We start from the raw sequence: 20,094 nt of genomic DNA on the forward strand, positions 1-20,094 counted from the left end.
CGGACGGTCTCGCGGCAAGAATTGCCGGAAAGTTCCAGCCCATGTTCCTTTGGTCTGGCTCAGCATTCGTCTCTCCCAGTAAAATCACCATTGGTGCCAATTGACAAATTCTGGGATACTGAAATTGTCAGTAGCTGCTGCTTGCTGTGATCAGGCCTGGGAGGGATCTCTTACCACACAGGGCAGCAAAGAGAGTGTTAGAGAGCACAAGAAGCAGGTTATGAACCGTGAGCCAGACAGCTAAAGAAACAATACTAACGTTTGAGAAAACAGATTAAGGAATTAGAAAAAATTGTATTTAAAAGCTGGTGAAGAATTATGTTTTAAAACTTACTTACACCAAACCAGAATTTTATAAAGGTTATCATTGAATCATAGAATTTGCAGTGCAGAAGGAGGCCATTCGGCCCATCGAGTCTGCACCAGCCCTTGGAAAGAACATCCTACTTAAGCCTACGCCTCAATCCTATCCCCGTAACCCAGTAATCCCACCTAACCTTTTGACACTAAGGGGCAATTTAACATGGCCAATCTGCCTAACTTGCAATCTTTGGACTGTGGGAGGAAACCGGAGCACCTGGAAGAAACCCACGCACACACAGGGAGGATGTGCAGACTCCGCACACCAAAATCCGAAGCTGGAATTGAACCTGGGATCTTGGAGCTGTGAGGCAGCAGTGCTAACAGGGGCAGCACTGTAGCATTGTGGATAGCACAATTGCTTCACAGCTCCAGGGTCCCAGGTTCGATTTCGGCTTGGGTCACTGTCTGTGCGGAGTCTGCACATCCTCCCCGTGTGTGCGTGGGTTTCCTCCAGGTGCTCCGGTTTCCTCCCACAGTCCAAAGATGTGCAGGTTAGGTGGATTGGCCATGATAAATTGCCCTTAGTGTCCAAAATTGCCCTTAGTGTTGGGTGGGGTTACTGGGTTATGGGGATAGGGTGGAGGTGTTGACCTTGGGTAGGGTGTTCTTTCCAAGAGCCGGTGCAGACTCGATGGGCCGAATGGCCTCCTTCTGCACTGTAAATTCTATGAAATCTATGAAACCATGCCGTTCATCAAAGCAAGTAAGTTATAACACTCCAGTTCATCTTTAACTGAGTATTGTGTCCAATTCTGGGGAACATGCTTCAGGAAGGATGTGAAGGATGAGAGGGGAAAAGCTGGGTTATTCTCCTTAGAGAAGAACAGGTTGAGAGGCGATCTGATAGAGAGGTCTAGACAGAATATTGTGGAATCATAGAATCCCTACAGTGCAGGAGGGGGCCATTCGGCCCATCTAGGCTGCACTGACCGTCTGAAAGAGTCCCCCATCTAGGCCCATGCCCCAATACTAAGGGGCAATTTATCATGGCCAATCCACCCAACCTGCACATCTTTGGACTTCGGGAGGAAACCGGAGCACCCGGAGGAAACCCACGCAGACACGGGGAGGATGTGCAGACTCCGCACAGTCATTGACCCAAGCCGGAAATCGAACCTGGGTCCCTGGAGCTGTGAAGCAACTGTGCTACCGTGCCACCACTGAGACAAGTCAATTCCCAGTATGCGGATGGAGGGATACGGAGGAATATGGCGATGGAGGGATACCGAGGAATATGGGGATGGAGGGATACCGAGGAATATGGGGATAGAGGGATACCGAGCGATATGGGGACGGAGGGATACTGAGGAATATGAGGATGGAGGGATACCGAGGAATATGGGGATGGAGGGATACTGAGGAATATGGGGATGGAGGGATACCGAGGAATATGAGGATGGAGGGATACCGAGGAATATGGGGATAGAGGGATACCGAGGAATATGGGGATAGAGGGATACTGAGGAATATGGGGATGGAGGGATACCAAGAAATATGGGGATAGAGGGATACTGAGGAATATGGGGATGGAGGGATACCGAGGATTATGGGTATAGAGGGATACCGAGGAATATGGGGATAGAGGGATACCGAGGAATATGGGGATAGAGGGATACCGAGGAATATGGGGATAGAGGGATACTGAGGAATATGAGGATGGAGGGATACTGAGGAATATGGGGATGGAGGGACACCGAGGAATATGGGGATAGAGGGATACCGAGGAATATGGGGATAGAGGGATACTGAGGAATATGGGGATGGAGGGATACCGAGGAATGTGGGGATGGAGGGATACTGAGGAATGTGGGGATGGAGGGATACTGAGGAATATGGGAATGGAGGGATACTGAGGAATATGGGGATGGAGGGATACTGAGGAATATGGGGATGGAGGGTTACCGAGGAATATGGGGATAGAGGGATACCGAGGATTATGGGGATGGAGGGATACCGAGGAATATGGGGATGGAGGGATACTGAGGAATATGGGGATGGAGGGATACCGAGGAATATGGGGACGGAGGGATACTGAGGAATATGGGGATGGAGGGATACCGAGGAATATGGGGATGGAGGGATACTGGGGAATATGGGGTTGGAGGGATACCGAGGAATATGGGGATAGAGGGATACCGAGGAATATGGGGATGGAGGGATACCGAGGAATATGGGGATGGAGGGATACTGGGGAATATGGGGACGGAGGGATACTGGGGAATATGGGGACGGAGGGATACTGAGGAATATGGGGATGGAGGGATACTGGGGAATATGGGGGCGGAGGGACACTGAGGATTATGGGGATGAAGGGATACTGGGGAATATGCGGACGGAGGGATACTGAGGAATATGGGGACGAAGGGATACTGGGGATTATGGAGATGGAGGGATACTGAGGATTATGGGGATGGAGGGATACCGAGGAATATGGGGATGGAGGGATACTGGGGAATATGGGGATAGAGGGATGCCGAGGAATATGGGGATGGAGGGATACCGAGGAATATGGGGATAGAGGGATACCGAGGAATATGGGTTTGGAGGGATACCGAGGAATATGGGGATAAAGGGATACCGAGCGATATGGGGACGGAGGGATACCGAGGAATATGAGGATGGAGGGATACCGAGGAATATGGGGATGGAGGGATACTGAGGAATATGGGGATGGAGGGATACCGAGGAATATGAGGATGGAGGGATACCGAGGAATATGGGGATAGAGGGATACCGAGGAAAATGGGGATAGAGGGATACTGAGGAATATGGGGATGGAGGGATACCGAGAAATATGGGGATAGAGGGATACTGAGGAATATGGGGATGGAGGGATACCGAGGAATATGGGGATAGAGGGATACCGAGGAATATGGGGATAGAGGGATACTGAGGAATATGGGGATAGAGGGATACCGAGGAATATGGGGATAGAGGGATACTGAGGAATATGAGGATGGAGGGATACTGAGGAATATGGGGATGGAGGGACACCGAGGAATATGGGGATAGAGGGATACCGAGGAATATGGGGATAGAGTGATACTGAGGAATATGGGGATGGAGGGATACCGAGGAATATGGGGATGGAGGGATACTGAGGAATATGGGAATGGAGGGATACTGAGGAATATGGGGATGGAGGGATACTGAGGAATATGGGGATGGAGGGATACTGAGGAATATGGGGATGGAGGGATACCGAGGAATATGGGGATGGAGGGATACCGAGGATTATGGGGATGGAGGGATACCGAGGAATATGGGGATGGAGGGATACTGAGGAATATGGGGATGGAGGGATACCGAGGAATATGGGGACGGAGGGATACTGAGGAATATGGGGATGGAGGGATACCGAGGAATATGGGGATGGAGGGATACTGGGGAATATGGGGTTGGAGGGATACCGAGGAATATGGGGATAGAGGGATACCGAGGAATATGGGGATGGAGGGATACCGAGGAATATGGGGATGGAGGGATACTGGGGAATATGGGGACGGAGGGATACTGGGGAATATGGGGACGGAGGGATACCGAGGAATATGGGGATGGAGGGATACTGGGGAATATGGGGGCGGAGGGACACTGAGGATTATGGGGATGAAGGGATACCGGGGAATATGGGGACGGAGGGATACTGAGGAATATGGGGACGGAGGGATACTGGGGATTATGGAGATGGAGGGATACTGAGGATTATGGGGATGGAGGGATACCGAGGAATATGGGGACGGAGGGACACCGAGGAATATGGGGATGGAGGGATACTGGGGAATATGGGGATAGAGGGATGCCGAGGAATATGGGGATGGAGGGATACCGAGGAATATCGGGATAGAGGGATACTGAGGAATATGGGGATGGAGGGATACTGGGGAATATGGCGATGGAGGGATACTGGGGAATATGGGGATGGAAGGATACTGAGGATTATGGGGATGGAGGGATACCGAGGAATATGGGGATGGAGGGATACCGAGGATTATGGGGATAGAGGGATACCGAGGAATATGGGGATAGAGGGATACCGAGGAATATGGGGATAGGGGGATCCTGAGGAATATGGGGACGGAGGGATACTGGGGAATATGGGGATAGAGGGATACCGAGGAATATGGGGATAGAGGGATACTGAGGAATATGGGGATGGAGGGATACCGAGGAATATGGGGATAGAGGGATACTGAGGAATATGGGGATGGAGGGATACCGAGGAATATGGGGATGGAGGGATACCGAGGATTATGGGGATGGAGGGATACTGGGGAATATGGGAATAGAGGGATACTGGGGATTATGGGGATGGAGGGATACCGAGGAATATGGGGATGGAGGGATACCGAGGATTATGGGAATAGAGGGATACTGGGGAATATGGGGATGGAGGGATACCGAGGATTATGGGGATGGAGGGATACTGGGGAATATGGGAATAGAGGGATACTGAGGAATATGGGGATGGAGGGATACCGAGGATTATGGGGATGGAGGGATACTGGGGAATATGGGAATAGAGGGATACTGGGGATACGTTCTGGTTGAATCAGTGGGTCTTCCTGGTTTTAAAAATAACTCTTTGAAATTATAGATGATTGGGAGTCTGCCGCTCCGTCTTTCCCCCTATGCACAGAGTTCCTGATGTCCGCTGATTTATGTGATGAAAAGACGAAGAATCAGCAGCACAAAATAAATAAAATATTCAGGAAAGTGACAAATGATCTGAAGTACCTCATTATCTCTCCTTACACCGTTAAACGGCATCACACCCGTTTATTCAATCATGAATCCCACTCTGAAAAGCTGCGAGTGATTTGAAACCTCCGAGAATGGGAGCAATGGGATTTTGTTACTGATTTAACCATTTTCTCCCACACAGCCATAAATCTATTGCACCTGTAAATGGTGTTGGAGGTTAGATATAATTCAATTAAATTATAAGTATATAATGTGTTCAGATTGCACTGGTCGGGTCTTTCAGTGACTGAGTGTAGTAATACTGCTGATACGGAATGTTAACACAGTCTATAATTATGAGGCTTGCTGGGTTAATTCTGTTGGTGCTCAGAAAATTAATGAGGGCAATTTATAGAAATATTAAATAGCAGATGGTATGTGTGAGAAAAAATAATACAGGTAAATTATTGAGAGTGCACAGGATCGTGAATAATGACTGCCAGATTTAACTATATTTTTCTTGCCATTCCTGCTGAATGTATTGTACGAGCCCTTGAAACTTTGCAATCCCTGGATATTGTCAGGAGTTCAAATGAACTCTTATCTCAGAATCCTATAGCTTCAGCTACCCTTCAGTAAATAAGACTGTTACAGATCGGTGAAATTTAACTGAAAGCACGCTGTCGTTCCAGAATCTCAGAAATCCACAGTCACTCCCAACTGGATTATAATTCAGTTGCAGAGAGTGTGGCCGCTGCTTTCTCCCCAAGTCCACGTCCCTCTTTCTTAGACTCCCAACAACTGTGAGATTTTTTTCCCCACGCAAGCTTATTACACACAAAACAGTGAACTGTAGGATCCTGCATGAGGAAAATATTCCGACATGTTCTGTATTATGTGGCTTGTCTGATCACAGTCTTTCAATGGTAATGTAAAAATAACAGGGTGTATCTGTGATGTGCTGGTCAGGTGATGTGCTTGAGCTGCTTGATGTGGGAGCTGGCAGATCCCATTGCGAGCTGCAGCGACCACATCTGCAGTAAGTGTTGGCTACTCGAAGAGCTCCGGCTCAGAGTTGATGAGCTGGAGTCTGAGCTTCAAACACTGAGGCACATCCGGGAGGGGGAGACTTACCTGGACACTGTGTTTCAGGAGGCAGTCACACTCTTCAGTGGCCAGGGACAGCAGGGTGTGACTGCAAGTCAGGCAGGTAAAGGGAACCAGCAGTCAGGAACTCAGGAGCCTCAGCCCTTGACTCTGTCCAACAGGGGTATGAGGCACTTGCTCCCTGTGTGGATGGCGAACAGGGTTGCAGGAAGGATGAGTCAGCTGACCAAGGCACCATGGTTCAGCAGGCCATTCAAGGGGAGGGAGTAAATAGGCAAGTTGTAGTTGTAGGGGATTCTATTATCAGGGGGATAGATAGTATCCTTTGTGAGCAGGATAAAGAGTCCCGCATGGTATGTTGCCTGCCCGGTGCTAGAGTGCGGGACATCTCTGACCGGCTTGAAAGGATACTGGAGAGGGAGGGGGAGGATCCAGTTGTTGTGGTCCATGTCAGTACCAACAACATAGGCAAGTCTAGGAAAGAGGACCTGTTTAGAGATTATAAAGAGCTAGGATTCAAATTAAAAAACAGGTCCTCAAGGGTCATAATCTCCGGATTACTGCCCGAGCCACGTGCAAATTGGCATAGGGAGGCAAGAATAAGGGAAGTTAACACGTGGCTGAAAGAGTGGTGTGGGAATGAGGGGTTCCTTTTCATGGGACACTGGCATCAGTTTTGGGACAGGGGGGACCTATACCGTTGGGATGGTCTCCACCTGAACCGAGATGGGACCAGTGTTCTGGCGAAAAGAGTAAATAGGGTGGTCACTAGGACTTTAAACTAAAGATTGGGGGGGAAGGGAAAGTCAGGGAACCAAGAGGTGAAGTAATCAATGGGAAGCGTAGCTGCTTAGGAATACAAAAAAGCACGAAAAGACAGAACTCAGGAGAGGTTACAATAGTCCCCATCCCACAAAATATGACACAGTGTATGGAAAGGCTCAGTAAACCATGGTCCACCACACTAAGAAAACAAAAAGGGACAGTCAATAGAGAATTAAAGGTGCTATATTTAAATGCGCGCAGTGTACGGAACAAAGTAGATCTGGGCTTGTGGCCCAGATTGTGACTGGCAGGTATGATGTGGTAGGCATCACAGAGACATGGTTGCAGGGGGTTCAGGACTGGCATTTAAACATCCAGGGATTCACAACCTATCGAAAAGACAGAGAGGTGGGCAGAGGGGGCGGGGTTGCCTTGTTAATTAGGAATGAAATTAAATCAATAGCACTAAGCGACATAGGGTCAGATGATGTGGAGTCTGTGTGGGTAGAGTTGAGGAACCACATAGGCAAAAAAACCATAATGGGAGTTATGTACAGGCCTCCTAACAGTGGTCAGGACCAGGGGCACAAGATGCACCACAAAATAGAAAGTGCATGTCAGAAAGGCAAGGTCACAGTGATCATGGGGGACTTTAATATGCAGGTGGACTGGGTAAATAATACTGCCAGTGGACCCAAGGAAAGGGAATTCATTGAATGTTTACAGGAGGGCTTTTTGGAACAGCTTGTGATGGAGCCCACGAGGGAACAGGCCATTCTGGACTTAGTGTTATGTAATGAGCCAGACCTGATTAAAGATCTTAAAGTAAGGGAGCACTTAGGAGGCAGTGATCATAATATGGTCGAATTCAATCTCCAATTTGAAAGAAAGAAGGTAGAATCAGATGTAAAGGTGTTACAGTTAAATAAAGGTAACTACAGGGGCATGAGGGAGGAACTGACGAAAATCAACTGGGAGCAGAGCCTAGTGGGAAAGACAGTAGAACAGCAATGGCAGGAGTTTCTGGGAGTAATTGAGGACACAGTACAGAGGTTCATCCCAAAGAAAAGAAAGGTTATCAGAGGGGGGATTAGGCAGCCTTGGCTGACAAAGGAAGTTAGGGAATGCATCAAAGCAAAAGAGAAAGCCTATAATGTGGCAAAGAGTAGTGGGAAGTCAGAAGATTGGGAAGGCTACAAAAACAAACAGAGGATAACAAAGAGAGAGATAAGGAAAGAGAGGATCAAATTTGTAGGTAGGCTAGCCAGTAACATTAGGAATGATAGTAAAAGTTTCTTTAAATACATTAAAAACAAACGGGAGGCAAATGTTGACATTGGGCCGCTCCAAAATGACGCTGGTCATTTTGTGATGGGAGACAAGGAAATAGCCGAGGAACTGAATAAGTACTTTGCGTCAGTCTTCACAGTAGAAGACATGAGTAATATCCCAACAATTCCGGAGAGTCAGGGGACAGAGTTGAATATGGTAGCCATCACAAAGGAGAAAGTGCTAGAGAAACTAAGAGGTCTAAAAATTGATAAATCCCCGGGCCCAGATGGGCTACATCCTAGAGTTCTAAAGGAGATAGCTGAAGAAATAGTGGAGGCGTTGGTGATGATGTTTCAAAAGTCACTGGAGTCAGGGAAAGTACCAGAGGATTGGAAAATCGCTGTTGTAACCCCCCTGTTCAAGAAGGGAACAAGGAAAAAGATGGAAAATTATAGGCCAATTAGCCTAACCTCGGTTGTTGGCAAGATTCTAGAATCCATTGTTAAGGATGAGATTTCTAAATTCTTGGAAGTGCAGGGTCGGATTAGGACAAGTGAGCATGGATTTAGTAAGGGGAGGTCGTGCCTGACAAACCTGTTAGAGTTCTTTGAAGAGATAACAAATAGGTTAGACCAAGGAGAGCCAATGGATGTTATCCATCTTGACTTCCAAAAGGCCTTTGATAAGGTGCTTCACGGGAGACTGCTGAGTAAAATAAGGGCCCATGGTATTCGAGGCAAGGTACTAACATGGATTGACGATCGGCTGTCAGGCAGAAGGCAGAGAGTTGGGATAAAAGGTTCTTTTTCGGAATGGCAACCGGTGACGAGTTGTGTCCCGCAGGGTTCAGTGTTGGGGCCACAGCTGTTCTCTTTATATATTAACGATCTAGATGACGGGACTGAGGGCATTCTGGCTAAGTTTGCCGATGATACAAAGATAGGTGGAGGGGCAGGTAGTATGGAGGAGGTGGGGAGGCTTCAGAAAGATTTAGACAGTTTAGGAGAGTGGTCCAAGAAATGGCTGATGAAATTCAACGTGAGCAAGTGCGAGGTCTTGCACTTTGGAAAAAAGAATAGAGGCGTGGACTATTCTCTAAACGGTGACAAAATTCATAATGCTGAAGTGCAAAGGGACTTGGGAGTCCTAGTCCAGGATTCTCTAAAGGTAAACTTGCAGGTTGTGTCCGTAATTAAGAAAGCAAATGCAATGTTGTCATTCATCTCAAGAGGCTCGGAATATAAAAGCAGGGATGTACTTCTGAAGCTTTATAAAGCATTAATTAGGCCCCATTTAGAATACTGTGAGCAATTTTGGGCCCCACACCTCAGGAAGGACATACTGGCACTGGAGCGGGTCCAGCGGAGATTCACACGGATGATCCCAGGAATGGTAGGCCTAACATACGATGAACGTCTGAGGATCCTGGGATTATATTCATTGGAGTTTAGGAGGTTGAGGGGAGATCTAATAGAAACTTACAAGATAATGAATGGCTTAGATAGGGTGGATGTAGGGAAGTTGTTTCCATTAACAGGGGAGACTAGGACCCGGGGGCACAGCCTTAGAATAAAAGGGAGTCACTTTAGAACAGAGATGAGGAGAAATTTCTTCAGCCAGAGAGTGGTGGGTCTGTGGAATTCATTGCCACAGAGGGCGGTGGAGGCCGGGACGTTGAGTGTCTTTAAGACAGAAGTTGATAAATTCTTGATTTCTCGAGGAATTAAGGGCTATGGAGAGAGAGCGGGTAAATGGAGTTGAAATCAGCCATGATTGAATGGTGGAGTGGACTCGATGGGCCGAATGGCCTTACTTCCACTCCTATGTCTTATATATCTGGGTGGGGGGGGGGGGGGTGGGGGGAGCTGAGATGGGAGGTGAAGGGGAGAGCAAAGGGAAGAGCAAACATTAGGCAGCACAGTGGTTAGCACTGTTGCTTCACAGCGCTAGGGACCCAGGTTCGATTCCCGGCTTGGGTCACTGTCTGTGCGGAGTCTGCACGTTCTCCCCGTGTCTGCGTGGGTTTCCTCCGGGTGCTCCGGTTTCCTCCCACAAGTCCCCAAAGACATGCTGTTCGGTAATTTGGACATTCTGAATTCTCCCTCTGTGCACCCGAACAGGCGCCAGAATGTGGCAACTAGGGGATTTTCACAGTAACTTCATTGCGGTGTTAATGTAAGCCTACCTGTGACAATAAAGATTGTTGTTACTATTAAGGGAGAATAGAGGGAGAGGGGTCTTGTTATTGGAAGTGGGGCAAGTCCAAGGCAGGACTTGGCTATCCTTGTGGCCAGGTCTTCGCAGGGGACCACACCTTCCTCCTTTTGGGCATCTTGATTAACATCCCAGTTGCTTGTTCTGACAGGAAACTCACAGCCGCTTCCATCAGTACTGGGGAAGGAGGGAGCTATTCTGATGGGATGGGGTTTTACTCTAGAGATTCCTGCAAAAAAGTACAGCTAGTTCAGTGCCCTGCAGGGGACTAGCAGGGACCCGGAGTAAATCTCGCAGCTTTAGGATACGAGCCCCCGCACTTCCAGCTTTGAGCCTGCGCATGCGCATGGCGCCGGCCTCCAGCGGCCGCACCATGCTCCATGGCGGACTTGGACTGCGGAGGCAGACAGAAAAATTAGACGCCCCCGATCGGCCACGCGCCCGGGGACCTGACTGTGCGGATCTTAACCCCGGCCGCCTATAAGGCCCCCCCCCCTCGGTGTCTGATCCTCCTGCGGACTGAGTCCGCAGCCGCCATGTCAGCATCCCGACCGGCAGTAGGTGGTTAGTTCCACGCCGTCGGGAACTCGGCTGAGCGGGAGCGGAGGATCGCTGGGCGGGCCTCTGGCAATGGGCCCCCAGCCACGCGAAACACTCCGCGATCACGCCGATTCTCGGGTCCCGGAGAATCGCCAGACCGGTGCCGGGCCCAATTTTGCCATGAAATTGTATCTCCGCCCCCGCTCCAAATGCAATTTCGACGCGGGGCTGCACAGAATCCAGCCCTTTGTGGCTGAGTGTACAAAGCATTCGGAACAAAATTACTGAGTTAATCGCGCAAATAGTGATGAGAACGTATAATTTGGTGGAAATTACTGAGACACGGTTACAAGGAGACCAGGGGAGTTGAATATCCAAGAGTACTCAGTATTTCAGAAGGATCGACAGAAAGGTAAAGGAGGTGGTGTAGGTTTGCTGGTAAAGGAAGGGATCAGTGCTGGAGTGAGAAATTATCTAAGCACTGGAGATCAAGATGTAGAATCAGTCTGGGTAGAAATAAGAAACAGCAAAGGAAAGAAGCTCCTGGTGGTAGTAATCTATAGATCCCCAAACAGTAGATGCACAGTGGGGCACAGTATAAATCAGGAAATATTGGAGGTTTGTCAGAAAAGTACGATAGTAATCATGGGTGATTAAATATGGGTTAATATGGAATGCCTGGGTTCAATTCTGGCCTTGGGTCACTGTCTGTGTGGAGTCTATACTTTCTCCCCATGTCTGCGTGGATTTCCTCTGGATGCTCCGGTTTCCTCCCACAGTCCAACGATGTGCAGCTTGGGCGGATTGGCCCTGATAAATTGCCCCTTTGTGTCCAGGAATGTACAGGTTAGATCACGTGGAGTGGGCCTGGGTGGGGTGCTCTTTCAGGGGGCTGGTGCAGACTTGATGGGCTGAATGGCCTCCTGCACTGTACGAATTCTATGGCTCTATATCGATTCCTACCCACAGTCAGTGTCAGCAACTCATTATTATTGATGGGTGTGTCCTGCAGGCAGTGAGGTTCCTCATTCTACAAATACTTAGAAGACTTAGGCCATATTTTCTATTTTTTATTGTCCTAATTCCGTATACAAAATACTAAAAAGTTGTGCCAAGATAGATTTATTTCTCACCTGTCACCTGCATATCCAGCGATGCAATGGCATTTGCCTGTCACATGATCACAGTGCCCTCCGTTATGGCAGCCGCAGTGCAGCGAACAGTTCATCCCAAACTTTCCAAATGGACATGGTTGTGCACACACTGATCCCTGTAACACGGGGAAATCAAACTCCATGATGTTTACCCTTTCAGAATTTTCACCTGCTCGGTGTATAAATGGATAACATTTTAATACCTTTGAGGGTGCGAGAACCTTCCTGGTGAAACAGCAGATCAAATGAATGGGCACAAGTGCCCCCCAAGCCACCTTGACCATTAGTTTGGACGCAGGGGTTGAAGTAATTTCATTGTATCGTCTCCTCAATGGGTTATTTTGTATATGAAACTGATCTATTTTATTTTTAACCCTCCGAATGCCAAACGTATTTAACCCAGCCACATGCAGAGATAATTCCCAATGCAATGCGTTGTGACACATTACGAAAAGTTGTCTTGTGTAAAACAATGAGTAACATAATTTTCATAAATTTCTCACAAACCTTCATAATGATTTTTGTCCTGTTGTAAAATACTGACAAGGAATAATGAGAATGATAAGGATACAAATCTGCTTCAGAGATTAAGACGCTGAATGTTAAGTCAGCAAAGGTCACGGGCCGGATTCTCCCTTTCGGAGGGTAAGTGCAGACACCGGGACTGAACCGGTGATGTTCTATCACCACGGGCGGTGGGCCCGGAGAGAGGGTAGTTGCAGAGAGGGAGGTCGGCCTTGGGGAAGCAAGGGAGTCCCCGCTGAGTTGCGGTATCCTTACGGCAGGCGTGGAGGACCCCCCCCCCCTACCACCATCCCACCACCCCCACACCACTCTGCCACCCAACCTCCCCACACGACCCTGCCACCCCGACACCATCCCAATCCCACCACCCCGACCTGCGATCCAACCTTGTGTCATGTCGTGAGTCTTGCAGGATCACCTGATGACGAGACGGGCCCGTCTGCGTCCCCCACCCCCCAGGACACAACAAGTGACGAGGCAGCACCGGACAGCGACGCTGCCCCCAGGTGGCACCCCCGGAACACCAGTCCAGGGATGACACCAACTTTCCATCACAGCTTCTCCAACACCCTCTCTCCCCCCCCCCCCCCACAGATGTGGGGCACAATGGGCAGCACAGTGGTTAGCACTGTTGCTTCACAGCTCCAGCGATCCGTGTTCAATTCCAGCCTTGCGTCACTGTCTGTGCGGAGTCTGCACATCCTCCCCGTGTCTGTGTGGGTTTCCTCTGGGTGCTCCGGTTTCCTCCCACAGTCCAAAGATGTGCAGGTTAGGTGGATTGGCCATGATAAATTGCCCTTAGTGACCAAAGAAAAGATTAGTTGGGGCTATTGGGTTACGGGGATAGGGTGGAAGTGAGGGCTTACGTGGGTTGGTGCAGACTTGATGGGCCGAATGGCCCCTTTTTGCACTGTAAATTCTACGATTCTATGGTTCTATGTGTCAGGGTGTCCAAGGCCTGGAGCACTCTGTGCGGGCGGTGAACGAGGCACAGGGCAGGGCGGCCCTGTCACAAGTAGCTGTGTACCAGGGCCAGCTGGACATTGCAGCCGCATGCCAGAGCTTGACCCAGTCACTACATGCTGCACCCCCGGGTGCTGGCTGACCTAAGCCAGTCACATAGGGACGTGGCACAGTCCCAGGGGGAGGTGGGCCAATCCCTGTGCTCCATGGCCACGAGCATTGAGACCCTGGTCATGACGGGAGGGGGCCTCCAGGACTGGCAGCGCCAGGTGGCGGGGGAGCCCCTGAAACCCGCTCCAGTTGCAGCCCCAACCCAAGGAGTAGCCCGCGGGACATCACAGACCCCGATGGTGGAGGAGGTGATGGGGCCCATGCCAGTGACCCCCACAGGGCAGGTGCCGGAACACCGCAGTGCCCCAGACCCCTCCCTTCCTGTCCCTGGCCCATCTGGTGGGCACCATGCCACCTGGGACCAGGGAGGCCCTCATCCTCACCAGATTCTCTTGGGCCAGGCTGTGTCCGTCAGCTCACCCCCATTACCTTCCCTCCCCTCAATCCCACCTTCCCCCTCCAATCCCCCCTTCCCCATTTCCCTCCTTCACCTTTCCCTCAATCCCCCTCCTCCATTTCCCACCTTCACCTCCCCCAATACCCCCTCACCCCATTGCCCTCTCCCCCCTCCCCCAATACCCCCTCCCCCATTTCCCTCCGTTCCCCATCCCCCTCACCCCATTGCCCTCCTCCCCCTCCATCCAATACCCCCTCCCCCCATTTCCCTCCATTCCCCATCCCCCTCACCCCATTGCCCTCCTTCCCCTCCCTCCAATGCCCCCTCCCCCCCATTTCCATCTGTTCCCCCTTCCCCCTCCACTCATTTCCCTCAACCTCCCCCTCGTCCTCATAGCAGATGTGGAGGCAGCCTGCTACTTTCCCCGGTCTGTGGCCTTTGGTGCCCTTGGCGGATGTCCGCTGGGGTGCCTGGAGCTGGAGGTCCCAGCTGACTTACTGGTCTGACGGGCAGACCGTGCCATCCTGTTCTACGCTGCTCGGAGGTGCGCCGGTGTTAGGAGGGGGGAATTCAGAAGAACTGGAGACTGCTGTCATCTCCTTGGTGGCAGTTCCCAGGTTGGCCTCCAGTGCTTCTCTCTCCCTGATGGTGCCGTAGGGCCCTGGAGGGGCATAGGAGGGGCAGCTGGAGTGAGCTCCAAAAGTCTCTGAGTCATCTAGCTCTGCCAGTCCTGGGGGCTCCTCATTGTCTACACCACAGTGTCGACGCCCTCAGCAATGGTCCTCAGTGACTGGGACATGTCCCTCATTGAACATAGAACATAGAACATGACAGTGCAGTACAGGCCCTTCGGCCCTCGATGTTGCGCCGACCTGTGAAACCACTCTAAAGCCCATCGATACTATTCCCTTATCATCCATATGTCTATCCAATGACCATTTGAATGCCCTTAATGTTGGCGAGTCCACTACTGTTGCAGGCAGGGCATTCCACGTCCTTACTACTCTCTGAGTAAAGAACCTACCTCTGACATCTGTCTTATATCTATCTCCCCTCAATTTAAAGCTATGTCCCCTCGTGCCAGACATCACCATCCGAGGAAGAAGGCTCTCACTGTCCATCCTATCCAATCCTCTGATCAACTTGTATGCCTCAATTAAGTCACCTCTTAACCTTCTTCTCTCTAACGAAAACAGCCTCAAGTCCCTCAGCCTTTCCTCATAAGATCTTCCCTCCATACCAGGCAACATTCTGTTAAATCTCCTCTGCACCCTTTCCAATGTTTCCACATCCTTCCTATAATGCGGCGACCAGAATTGCACACAATACTCCAAATGCGGCCGCACCAGAGTGTTGTATAGCTGCAACATGACCTCATGGCTCCGAAACTCAATCCCTCTACCAATAAAAGCTAACACACCATACGCCTTCTTAACAACCCTCTCAACCTGGGTGGCAACTTTCAGGTATCTATGTACATGGACACCGAGATCGCTCTGCTCATCCACACTGCCAAGAATCTTACCATTAGCCCAGTACTCTGTCTTCCTGTTATTCCTTCCAAAATGAATCACCTCACACTTTTCTGCATTAAACTCCATTTGCCACCTCTCAGCCCAGCGCTGCAGCTTATCTATGTCCCTCTGTAACTTGTAACATCCTTCCGCACTGTCCACAACTCCACCGACTTTAGTGTCATCTGCAAATGTATTCACCTATCCTTCTACGCCCTCCTCCAGGTCATTTATAAAAATTACCAACAGCAGTGGCCCCAAAACAGATCCTTGTGGTACACCACTAGTAACTGGACTCCAGTCTGAACATTTCCCATCAACCACCACCCTTTGTCTTCTTCCAGCTAGCCAATATCTGATCCAAACTGCTAAATCACCCTGAATCCCATGCCTCCGTATTTTCTGCAGTAGCCTACCATGGGGAACCTTATCAAACGCTTTACTGAAATCCATATACACCACATCAACTGCTTTACCCTCATCCACCTGTTTGGTCACCTTCTCAAAGAACTCAATAAGGTTTGTGAGGCACAACCTACCCTTCACAAAACCATGTTGACTATCGCTAATCAAATTATTCCTTTCCAGATGATTATACAGCCTATCTCTTATAAACCTTTCCAAGATTTTGCCCACAACAGAAGTAAGGCTCACTGGCCTATAGTTACCGGAGTTGTCTCTACTTCCCTTCTTGAACAAGGGGACAAAATTTGCTATCCTCCAGTCTTCTGGCACTTTTCCTGTAGACAAAGATGACTTAAAGATCAAAGCCAAAGGCTCAGCAAGCTCCTCCCTAGCTTCCCAGAGAATCCTAGGATAAATCCCATCCGGCCCAGGGGACTTATCTATTTTCACACTTTCCAGAATTGCTAACACCCCCTCCTTATGAACCTCAAGCCCTTCTAGTCTAGTAGCCTGAATCTCAGTATTCTTCTCAACAACATTATCTTTTTCCTGTGTGAATACTGACGAAAAATATTCATTTAGCACCTCTCCTATCTCCTCGGACTCCACGCACAACTTCCCGCTACTGTCCTTGACTGGCCCTACTCTTACCCTAGTCATTCTTTTATTCCTGACATATCTATAGAAAGCTTTAGGGTTATCCTTGATCCTACCTGCCAAAGACTTCTCATGTCCCCTCCTGGCTCTTCTTAGCTCTCTCTTTAGGTCTTTCCTACCTAACTTGCAACTCTCGAGCGCCCTAACTGAACCCTCATGTCTCATCTTTACATAAGATGACACTAGGTTAATCCCAGAGCTGAAGCTGTTGGATTACGAGGAGAGGTTGAGTAGACTGGGACTGTACTCGTTGGAATTTAGAAGGATGAGGTGAATCTTATAGAAACATATAAAATTATGAAAGGAATAGATAGGATAGATGCGGGCAGGTTGCTTCCACTGGCGGGTGAAAGCAGAACTAGGGGGCACAGCCTCAAAATAAGGGGAAGTAGATTTAGGACTGAGCTTAGGAGGAACTTCTTCACCCAAAGGGTTGTGAATCTATGGAATTCCTTGCCCAATGAAGCAGTTGAGGCTCCTTCATTAAATGTTTTTAAGATAAAGATATATAGTTGTTTGAAGAATAAAGGGATTAAGGGTTATGGTGTTCGGGCCGTAAAGTGGAGCTGAGTCCACAAAAGATCAGCCATGATCTCATTGAATGGCGGAGCAGGCTCGAGGGGCCAGATGGCCGACTCCTGCTCCTAGTTCTTATGTTCTTATAAGCCTCCTTCTTCCTCTTGACAAGTGTTTCGACTGCTTTAGTAAACCACGGTTCCCTTGCTCGACCACTTACTCCCTGCCTGACAGGTGCATACTTATCAAGGACACGCAGTAGCTGTTCCTTGAACAGCTCCACATTTCCATTGTGCCCATCCCCTGCAGTTTTCCTCTCCATCCAATGCATCCTGAGTCTTGCCTCATCGCATCATAATTGCCTTTCCCCCAGATATAACTCTTGCCCTGCGGTATATAACTATCCCTTTCCATCACTAAAGTAAACGTAATCGAATTGTGGTCACTATCACCAAAGTGCTCACCTACCTCCAAATTTAACACCTGTCCTGGTTCATTACCCAGTACCAAATCCAATATGGCCTCGCCTCTCGTTGGCCTATATACATACTGTGTCAGGAAACCCTCCTGCACGCATTGGACAAAAACGGACCCATCTAAAGTACTCGAACTATAGCGTTTCCAGTCAATATTTGGAAAGTTAAAGTCCCCCATAACAACTACCCTGTTGCTTTCGCTCCTATCCAGAAGCATTTTTGCAATCCTCTCCTCTACATCTCTGGAACTTTTCGGAGGCCTATCGACTGGGACATGATGTCAAGGCCCTCAGTCATGGTCCTCACAGCAATACCTTGGGCACCACCACTCCAGGCACTGACATGGTCATCCAGGTTCTCCACTGCGGTTGCCACCCTAGCACTGTTGGCCTCAGTGCCACACATTGTCAGCGCCATCTCCTGAGCCCACAGACTATAGGATTCCTCCAATCGTCTATGCACTTGCTGGCGGTAACTTCATTGCAATGTTAACGTAAGCCTACTTGTGACCCTTAAACTTTGCTTGCTGGAATGTCGCTGACATCCGTCCTGAATCTCACGACTGTGTCCTATCATCTACATCAGCTCTGGGACAACCTTTCCCAGAAGCTCGTCTTGTGACTGGGACCCAGCAGAGGCCTGGGATCCAGCAGACCTCCGACTGCTGTCTGCCTTGGATGTTTCTGCCTCCACCTGATGTGCATCAGCAACTGTGTGGTGCTCATCAGGTTGAACCCCTAAGCCTGTCCACTAATGTTGCCCACCCAGGGGTGTGCCTCTGTGTTGGTGGAAGCTGGGGGTAAGAGCTGTGATGCCTGATGGTGTCCTCCGCAGAGCTCTCCTTCAAGGTGTTCTCTTGGGTGGTGGGGGGCTTCAGGTGGGCTGGTCCCAGCAGATAGTCATCCTGCGAGACAATGGTCATGTGGTCAGGGAGAGGGAAGTATCAGTTTGACTGGCATGAACAACTCACTTGAGACAGGTCACCTGGGGGCCAGTTTGGCAATTTGGGGGGTGGCAGGGACAACTGATGCAAGGACAGAAGTGGTAAATTACCCTTTGCAGTTCTGTGGAGGTCGTTGGTCTTCTGACATGGTCATGCTGCCCCCACTGACAGTCTCTGCCACTGCCCTCCCAGGTGCCAGCGCTGGCCCTGTTGCTGGTCCTCTGACACCCTCGAGGGAACAGGATCGCTTGTCTCTCATTGATGGCGTTGAGAAGCCTGGCCAGGCTGGCATCCCCAAAGCGAGGAGCGCTGCCAGGCTTGTGTGCTGACTGGAATGAGTGGCGAGATGGCGTTTAAAAACAGCTTCCCCTCATTAGCGGCGAGACGCCGAGGTACGGGTTTGGTGAATCAGACGGCGAGACAGCCAGTGATGGCGAGAAGCTCGTGGGGGTTTATTTTCGGCAGTAAGTGCCGTCATAAACGGCGAGCAGCGCTCCCGATTGTAAAGAACGGGGCTTGGTCGCGGTCCCCTTTCTGGTCCTTTATCCAATGTGAGTCGTGTTGACGCGCTATGTGTTTGTCTACACTGTGAGTGCCGGAAACATGCGGCTAAACGGACTTTGTTCCCTTTTGGGGAAAATCACACTCTCACACTGAAAAATCCCACACTTTGAAATGTTGTTCTGCAGTGGGGAACAGAACCGGCTCCTCAGAGATCGCGGAACTCTTTCTGAAAGATGTCCAGATCTCAAAGTTAGGTTGTGGGTCCCCCACCCAGGACCCCCCTCGAAGACATGGGCAACACCCCAATCCTCGACACCGGAGGGGCAACTCCCACCCCCAATCACTAAATGTCCATGTGATTCCCCCCACCCCCCATCACCTAGGATAGGATGACCTGGCCCCACTCCCATCCATCCTTGTCGGCTTCATCCCCCCCCCCCCCAAGTGAGCATACCCCATTCAGGCCGCCCCCCCCCCCCCCCCCCCACCCTTTCATTCCCCAACCTTCATTTAAAAAACATTTAGAGTACCCAATTATAATTAAGGGGCAATTTTAGCGTGGCCAATCCACCTACCCTGCACATCTTTGGGTTGTGGGGGAGAATGTGCAAGCTCCACACGGACAGTGACCCAAGGCCGGGATTCAAACCCGGGTTCTCAGCGCCGCAGTCCCAGTGCTAACCACTGCGCCACATGCCGCTCTCATTCCCTAACCTTCATACCTCCCTTTTCATGGGCATTGCCCCTCTCGGGCCCCGTCCCACCGCTATGCCCCGGGCACCCCAGCCAGGGTGCCAAGGTGCTGGGGGAGTGCCAGTGTGCTGCCCTATCCCCGACCAACCGGGGGGCTTCAATTGCCTCCGAGACGCGCGAGTGGCCATTACGTCTGGTCTACGCTTGTGGGGACCAGACCTAACCGGGGCCTGGTGAGGCCTCACCAGTGCAGCCGTGTCTCCTGGGCGCCGGGACAATGTGGCCACAAATAGGC

At 50.1% G+C, this 20,094-nt stretch overlaps 1 protein-coding gene across 13 annotated transcripts in view; it reads right to left on the reverse strand.

Moving 5' to 3' along the window:
* Window positions 1–20,094, reverse strand: part of megf11 (multiple EGF-like-domains 11) — a 664,461-nt gene that overhangs the window by 221,756 nt on the left and 422,611 nt on the right. For all 13 annotated transcript variants that reach the window (XR_011933847.1, XR_011933846.1, XM_072470335.1 and 10 more), the window contains one exon: window positions 12,075–12,211. Coding sequence is in view for 11 of the 13 variants with exons in the window: in XM_072470335.1 (XP_072326436.1) it covers window positions 12,075–12,211 (137 nt within the window). In the remaining 2 variants the exon portion in view is untranslated. The remainder of the gene's footprint in view (window positions 1–12,074; window positions 12,212–20,094) is intronic.

This window comes from Scyliorhinus torazame, chromosome 12, assembly GCF_047496885.1.
Source record: "Scyliorhinus torazame isolate Kashiwa2021f chromosome 12, sScyTor2.1, whole genome shotgun sequence".
Classification (NCBI taxonomy): Eukaryota; Metazoa; Chordata; class Chondrichthyes; order Carcharhiniformes; family Scyliorhinidae; genus Scyliorhinus; species Scyliorhinus torazame.